Source organism: Bicyclus anynana, chromosome 13 (assembly GCF_947172395.1).
Source record: "Bicyclus anynana chromosome 13, ilBicAnyn1.1, whole genome shotgun sequence".
In the NCBI taxonomy this organism is placed as follows: domain Eukaryota; kingdom Metazoa; phylum Arthropoda; class Insecta; order Lepidoptera; family Nymphalidae; genus Bicyclus; species Bicyclus anynana.
The window spans coordinates 11,842,879-11,851,401 of NC_069095.1; the positions used below are offsets into that span (position 1 = coordinate 11,842,879).

Genomic DNA, 8,523 nt, shown 5'->3' on the forward strand with positions numbered 1-8,523 from the left:
GATGACGATGACGATGACGATGACGATGACGATGACGATGACGATGACGATGACGGTGACGATGACGATGACGATGACGATGACGATGACGATGACGATGACGATGACGATGACGATGACGATGACGATGACGATGACGATGACGATAACGATCAGGATAGCGATGGCGATGACGATGACGACGTTGACGATGATGGTCGACGACAACGACGATGACAACAACGATCAATTACAACCATAAAAATATCATGTTTTAGCAGACTCAGAAGTGTAATAAATAAGGAAACGAATGTCGAACAAAGGTTATGATTCACAATATTTGTCAGGACAACTTAATTAACAAATCAAACTGTAACCAAAATAAGACCCTAGAATGGCAGAGAATGACCTTGAGTGGAGTCACGCACTTGTGAACGTTGTGAGTAGGCTTAAGGGCGCCTTTGACAGTAAAGTAACACTCCCCTTTTCCACTTAAGTCACTCTCCCCGCCTATCCCGCGACCGCACGACGAGCGCCTTATATCGCAAGTCGTTCCCGCCAACCGATCGATACCCCTCTCTAACTCCCCCACTTTTAACGAAAATAAGTCACGCCACCTGACGTCATATCCGTCCTACACATCAATAGTTGTAATGTTACAAAGAAAACAAAAACCAAAAATTATACTTTTATTTTACAGGAACCATCAGAAGCTTTCGACCTGGCCGCTCGCGCTTCGGTCCTACGACCAAACGCTTTCGAATGTGCATATGCGATGTCCCGCGCTATTCTTGCCCTGAACAAGCCTTCTGACGCATTGCCTCACTGCAGAAGAGCCTTGCTACTAGCGCCTTCGACGGATTTGTCCGCTATGAGGACCTTGAAGGCCCTTCAACAGGAGATTCTTACAAGGATCAACACTGGGACCCATAGTTTAAATGGTGACACACGATCGATGAGAAATTACGATAGCATAAGTCTTAACATGCCTTAACATTAACTGACTATCACACTGAGTACTAAAAATCTTCTCAACTAAACAACAATCTAAATATTTACAACAAAGAAAAAATAATTTTAGAATTTGATCAATAAATAGCGTATTTGTTTGCCTTGGATAGCAATCTTAATGAAATATTAAACTTTCCTCTAGTTTTGTAAATTATGTTATCTCTTTTGTAAGTAATATAATTAAATATAATGGTATATACGTATTGGCTCTTATGTTCCTTGATGCGTTATATCTTAACCTTTAATCGATGACCTACTGATATCAGTGGCGTGCATAAGGTGTTTAACTAGGGTATGCACTATAATTAATAGGTAAAAATTGGAAACTCCTTGCCCAGCTATGTATTTTCTGGTCTAATATAGATTTGTATTGGGTCCTTAGGGTAGGCAGTGCTTTTTTGCATCTATAATGTGCACGCCACTGACTGAATAGAATGACTGGCGGTTCAATGTCAGCTTTAACTATGAGAGATGGGGAGATAATTGATATTCCGTTTCTAAGTGTAAATATTTTTTTATAAAATAGGCCTATGGATATTAGGCGAAAAACAAATGTATTATTAGTGTATATTGGCTACAGTTTATTGTGATTGCATTTAGGTTTTGTTGTGGTGTTAAAAACAGAAAAAATTACAAAAATATTGAATTTTGTGAATATTAAATTAAATTATATAATCAAATGTTTTTAAAAAGAAATGGTTTCTTATGTATAGTGCTTCTATTCCCCGAAGACTATTTGCTTTTGAATGTAATAGAAAGACCGCATTAACGTAAAAGAACGTCAACAAAACAGAAGCGTATTTTTAAATTACTTAAAGTGACTGCTGAAGCATCACATCATTGCATTTGCAACGCGCCTGTCAAACGCTTGTCTTTACACCTACTTCCAAAGGTAAAAAGTCTTCTGAAAGTAGAAAGACCTATAGTCAAAGATTTTCTACTGTTAGATATGTCACTAGCGCGTCGAAAGTGAGGCGGACAAAAGTGGCTAATTATCTTAATTTCATTTAGTCGCATTGTAAACTACGAAAGTTATTTAAAAAAATAATACCTAAAATATTGTCTACAATATCGAGTTGGGTGTTCAGGAAGTGTAAAAACTATGTACACATAAATATATAATCAACTCAGCGCTCAGTAGAGTAGCTAAATTCGGATCGCTTTTTGGATTTTGTAGACACGTAACATATCTAATAGTAGAAAATCTTTGACCTATATGTTGAATTGCCTTACGAAATTGCCTATGTGAAATTGTTTTACAATCGTTTGTGTAAATGTATGATCAATTATAATTATTCTATTATTTTTAGTGCGGGCACGTTTTTATTGAAATTCTTATCCATAGCAATTATAGAAAAGGTTGTTTTTGATTTTTTATTATTATTAATATTATCAACTAAATTGTTTTGTCAATTTATAGAGTAAGCTATTTTAAGTTTTACAGATTCCTTGTGATCAAATGACATTTCTGTAAATAGGTTTATCGTTTTATGTAATACACGAAAATGTATAACTTATATTAATAATGTACTTTTTATACATATCTCGAATATATATTTATCAAATAAAAAGGTTGTCGCTTGCCATTTTTTTTTATTTTTGATGCTTAAAGTTTCATGTTGTATTTAATTATTTTTTGTATTTAAAACCTAATTGAATGTATAGAACAATTAATTAAGACTATACAAAATGCTTTCATTTTTCAAAAATTCAAGAAACTTTTTTAATAATATTCGGAAATTATTCTGTACAGTAAACCGAAAAATTGTTATTGAATAATAAATAATTATGGTTGTACAATATGCCTGCTATTCGTCTGTATTATTTATTAATTTTATTTTGACTTTTAACATACGTAATACACATGGCAGCTTTAAATGCGAAATACCGACAGTGCCGTTATTGTTAAATTTATTTTTCTTTTGAGTTAAACTCATATGCCCTATCTTTTGTTTTATTTAAATTATTTTCTAATAATAGTTCTTAAAATTAAATATAGAATCAGAACTGCAACGTTTGAATGCCTGTATGCTCAGTGGAGTAGCAAATTCGGCTCAGTTTTTGCGGTGATTTTATAGGCACGTAAAATATCTATAGTATAGAATATCGTTGCAGTGCCTAGTAAAGAAAATTCGACTTTATTTACTTCATTTATTTATATAAATGGTTTAGTTAACTCCATTTTTCTCTAACATTATTATATCGTAATTCAGTGTATATTTAGCTCTTCATATACACGACAATAGTGTCTAATAATAAATGGAAGACGTCATTTTCAGTGCAATATTTTGGACTGCAATTTTTTAATTGATACGATCTTCGAGTTCATAATTATACACTATGTCACTAATAATCTGCACAGTTGAATACTAGCCGTCTCCTTCTGTAGGGAATATTGTGATAGAGACGGCGATATAGTCCTATAAATTTATTTTGTTAAATAATAAACATAATGATTCATGTATACAACAAGAGCATTTACAAAATTTGACAAATTTGAGACTGAAATTTCGATATACACCCATTTGATCATGTTACTGTATAGTAAATGTAGTATAATAAGATATTATATTGTAAGTACAATAGTTCTGTGAGAATATATAATTATAAACACATATTGCTTCATATTTAATGATTGTTTTATTTCTCACTTTATTTAACTTTTATCAACTAGAAAGTGGTTCCTAAATAACATTTTTTTAATATTTGAAAAAATAAGTGGGTATAGCTTTTCAATTGAGTATACCCTCCAAGAGATACCTAACAAGATGATTTTGATACGTGACATTAATATATAGATCTTGTAAGGGAAGAAAGAGCGTTATAGATATTGAAAAATACTGAACATTTATTCATGCATCTAACACCCCATATACCACCTAAAACCTATATTGAGTTAACCTATTGATTTAAAGAATTAAGACTTAATAGTTCCAATCTATCGATGTAATGCTTAGAATAAATATAGATCTTTTAACGAAAAAAAAATAAATAAATATACTTAAACAATACACATCACTATCTAGCCCCAAAGTAAGCATACAGAGTAGCTTGTATTATGGGTGCTAAGATAGTTGATATTATAATATTAATATACAATTATATACTACATATAAATACTTATATAATGTATAAATACACACAGACACTGGAAAACGCTCATGCTCATCACACAAATATTTTCCATTTGTGGGAATCGAACCCACGGCCGTGGATGCAGAAAGCAGGGTCACTACCCACTGCGCCACGCGGCCGTCAAAAACAAAGTAATAAATTTAGATTTTTTTTTATACCGATATGCAAATTGAACCATAAAACCTTAACTCCATCTTTACCTTTTATGGCACTCTCTAGCAAAGATTCTCGGTACATAGAGACAGAATGTCAGAACTCTATTTCTTTGAGAGTCGGTCAAACCACAGGTCACAAATACAGGAATAGACCGATGGTGTTCAGCAGATTATCACTCTTCAGAAATTTCAGATAACCTGCAAGTTGACGCCGTAACCCTATATCTCAAGCACTTTGAGTTTTCCTGTTCGTCGAATCAAGATAGAAGGATTATCTGAAACTGCAATGAAGACCTTGAACTACAAAATACCATTCTAAAATTGTCAATGATGTCCGGATGACTTAGCAGATCTGAACATATCTGCCACCTCATACTTTCGGGTACAATACACTCACCGCCACTGATCGACGTATACTGGAGAAAATTGGATAAAGAAAGCAACTAGTTTGAATTACCACATGAAGTCCCAGCACCCAGCAACAACCATATCCTAGTAAGTCGATCACGGATATCAACCAGCGACCATCTCGGACAAGTCCTGCAATAGTCGCTGTTCTACGGGGGGAGATGTTACGTCCAGCTATAACCCAGAAGCTGCCATGTAAGAGTTGGCCTATAAACCTCGCACATGGTACCATCTGCACGAGGCGCAAGATCAGCATCGGCCTACATTGACTAACGTCAACCGCGGTTTGCTCTAAAGTTAAGAGCTAGCGATCATCATTACTTGGTCGATCGTCGATCGGTAGTCATTTAGGTATATGTTAGGTGTAGGTTTTACTTATAGAATGTAATAGATCGGTTGCCGATCTTAGTTATAATTTATGAATTCAGATCGATCTCCGATCGCGATTTATTTTTTAGTTATAGTTAGTTATAATATCATTTTGTAATAATTTTTATATTGCAAAATTTCTTAATAAATAAGTATAAAATGGGTGTAAGGGGGAGGCTAGTACCAGTCTGTCTCCCCAATTGTCAACCTCACCTGCTCGTGGTGCACCCTGCAGATGGACCGACGAGGCTCTGGCGACCGACGAATGGCGGTATATCCATTCCCACAGGCTAGATTAAGAAATGCCTCAGGCCGGTGTCGGGCAGCAGCGACATCGGCGCGAATAATCTAGCACTGCGCTGACCAACCCGCATGCCCAGCGTGGTCAGTATCGGGCAATACTTTGTATGGACCGAACAAATATAACACAGCCCCTAGTCCCCGGCAGCCCCGCTATTCCTGGCTCTGGCAGCGGTTACGGTAACGGCGGGGCAAGGGGTGTTAAGAATCTCCGGCAGAGATTCCGCTGCCAACCCCGACGACTAGACCTGGCAACATACAACGCACGCACTTTGAGGTCCGACGAAAAGGTCATCGAGCTGGAAGAAGTTATGAGCAAGTTGCACTGGGATGTCATAGGATTGTCTGAAGTCCGAAGAGAGGGGGAGGGCTCGATAATCCTTGAATCCGGCAACATGCTCTACTACCGGGAGGGCGACCAACAGTCCCAAGGTGGTGTCGGATTTATCGTTCACAAGTCCCTCGTGAACAATGTTGTAAAAGTCGAGAGTGTGTCGAGCAGGGTAGCGTTCCTGGTCCTCCGAATTACCAAACGGTATTCGTTGAAGGTTATACAGGTTTACGCACCGACCTCGACACATCCCGACGAGGAGGTAGAGGTATTGTATGAGGATATTTCTAAAGCCATACATGCCTCAAACTCTTATTACAATGTTGTGATGGGGGATTTTAACGCAAAGCTGGGCGAACGTAGCGGTTCAGAGTTGAAAGTGGGACGATTTGGGTATGGGCAACGGAACGATAGGGGCCAAATGTTAGCTGACTTCATGGAGAAGGAGGGCCTCTTTATGATGAACTCCTTCTTCAAGAAGCCACCACACAGGAAATGGACCTGAATGAGCCCCGATGGTTCCACGAAAAATGAGATTGACTTCATCTTGTCTACCAAACGGCAAATATTCAACGATGTTTCTGTGATCCGTAGGGTGAAAACCGGTAGCGATCACCGAATGGTTAGAGGCACGTTGAATATCAACGTTCAGCTGGAACGGTATCGACTGGTGAAGTCTACGCTCCGACCTACTCGTGCCCATATCCAAAACCCCGAGTCCTTTCAACTAGAACTGCAGAACCGCTTTGATTGCCTAGCAAATTGCGAAACTGTGGACGATCTGAACAACAGGTTCGTGGAAACTGTCCATTCCGTTGGGTCTAAGTTCTATAAGACCCACCGTACGAAAAGAACCAAAAAGTTCTCAGACCATACACTTAAACTCATGGAAGAGAGGCAAGAAATGAGATTGCAGTCTTCAGCAGATGCGTCAAAATACCGACAAATCAGTAGACAGATCTCTAAGTCGCAAACCAGCGACTTGCGAAATTTCAATACCGAGCGTATTAAAAATGCGATTGAAAACAATCGCGGCTCAAAAGTTTTCGCCAGAGATCTGTCTATTGGACAGAGGCAGCTGACGCGTTTGAAGACCGAGCACGGTAATCTGATTTCTTCCAAGCCCGAGTTATTAAGTGAGGTCGAGAAGTTCTATGGACAGCTATACATGACTACTCAGCAGCCTGTTGACAACTTGGCTAAAGACCCCAGAGCCAAGTTGACCCGACACTATACCGAAGATATCCCGGACGTCAGCCTATACGAGATTAGTGTGGCTCTCAAACAACTGAAGAACAATAAGGCGCCAGGTGAGGACGGAATCACAGCAGAACTCCTGAAAGCGGGTGGAAAACCGATACTTAAAGTCCTTCAGCGATTGTTCAATTCCGTCATTCACGAGGGCACGACGCCTGAGGCGTGGCATAGGAGCGTGGTGGTTCTGTTCTTCAAAAAAGGTGACAACACCTTGCTGAAGAATTACAGACCCATCTCGCTGCTAAGCCATGTTTACAAATTGTTCTCGAGAGTCATTACGAATCGTCTCGCTAATAGGTTTGACGACTTCCAGCCTCCCGAACAAGCCGGTTTCCGAAAAGGCTTTAGTACCATAGATCACATCCATACGCTGCGGCAGGTTATACAGAAGACTCACGAGTATAACCAGCCACTTTGCTTAGCGTTTGTGGACTATGAGAAAGCCTTCGATTCGGTGGAAACCTGGGCTGTGCTAAGGTCATTGCAGAGATGCCGAATTGATTACAGGTATATCCAAGCGTTGAAGTGCTTGTACGAAAACGCCACTATGTCAGTCCGTATTCAGGATCAGACTACGAGGCCAATCCAGTTGCAGCGAGGAGTGCGTCAGGGAGATGTGATCTCTCCGAAGCTATTTACCGCCGCATTGGAAGACGTCTTTAAGCTTCTGGACTGGGGCGGACTTGGCATCAACATCAATGGCGAGTACATCACTCAACTGCGGTTCGCGGATGATGTAGTCATCATGGCACAGACTCTGGATGACCTTAGTACCATGCTCAATGACCTCAGCAGCGTTTCTCAACAGGTGGGCCTGAAAATGAACATGGGCAAAACAAAAATAATGTGTAATGCTCATGTATCGCTCCACCCAGTTATAGTTGAGAACGCTGCACTCGAAATTGTAGACGAATACATATACCTAGGACATATGATCCAGTTAGGTAGGTCCAATTTCGAGAAAGAGGTGAACCGTCGAATCCAACTCGGCTGGGCTGCATTCAGGAAACTTCGCGACATCTTTTCGTCCGAAATTCCTCAGTGCCTGAAGACAAAAGTCTTCGAACAGTGCGTGTTGCCAGTGATGACCTATGGTTCCGAGACTTGGTCGCTAACTATGGGCCTCATAAGAAGGCTCAGAGTCACACAGCGGGCGATGGAACGAGCTATGTTAGGAGTATCTCTGCGTGATCGAATCAGAAATGAGGAGATCCGCAGAAGAACCAAAGTCACCGACATAGCTCAACGAGTTGCGAAGCTGAAGTGGCAATGGGCGGGGCACATAGTGCGAAGAGCCGATGGACGTTGGGGTCCCAAAGTACTGGAATGGCGACCCCGCACTAGTAAGCGCAGTGTTGGCCGACCCCCCACCAGGTGGACTGACGACATCAAGCGAGTCGCAGGGATTCGCTGGATGCAGTTGGCTCAGTATCGTGATGTTTGGAAGTCCCTACAAAAGGCCTATGTCCTGCAGTGGACGTCCATCGGCTGATATGATGATGATGATGATGAAGTATAAAATTATACGCATTTGCAAAACCTTCAACCCCCTAAAACTAAACTTTTAGCTGCCCTAAA

The 8,523-nt window shown here is 39.8% G+C and overlaps 1 protein-coding gene across 4 annotated transcripts in view; it reads left to right on the plus strand.

Annotated features, from left to right (window-relative positions):
* The window catches only part of LOC112051724 (protein TANC2), a 326,061-nt gene extending 322,439 nt beyond the window's left edge, over window positions 1-3,622 (plus strand). For all 4 annotated transcript variants that reach the window (XM_052885029.1, XM_052885030.1, XM_052885031.1 and 1 more), the window contains one exon: window positions 680-3,622. In XM_052885029.1, coding sequence (XP_052740989.1) covers window positions 680-973 — 294 coding nt within the window. In that variant the 3' untranslated portion in view covers window positions 974-3,622. The remainder of the gene's footprint in view (window positions 1-679) is intronic.
* Window positions 3,623-8,523: the final 4,901 nt, after the last annotated feature.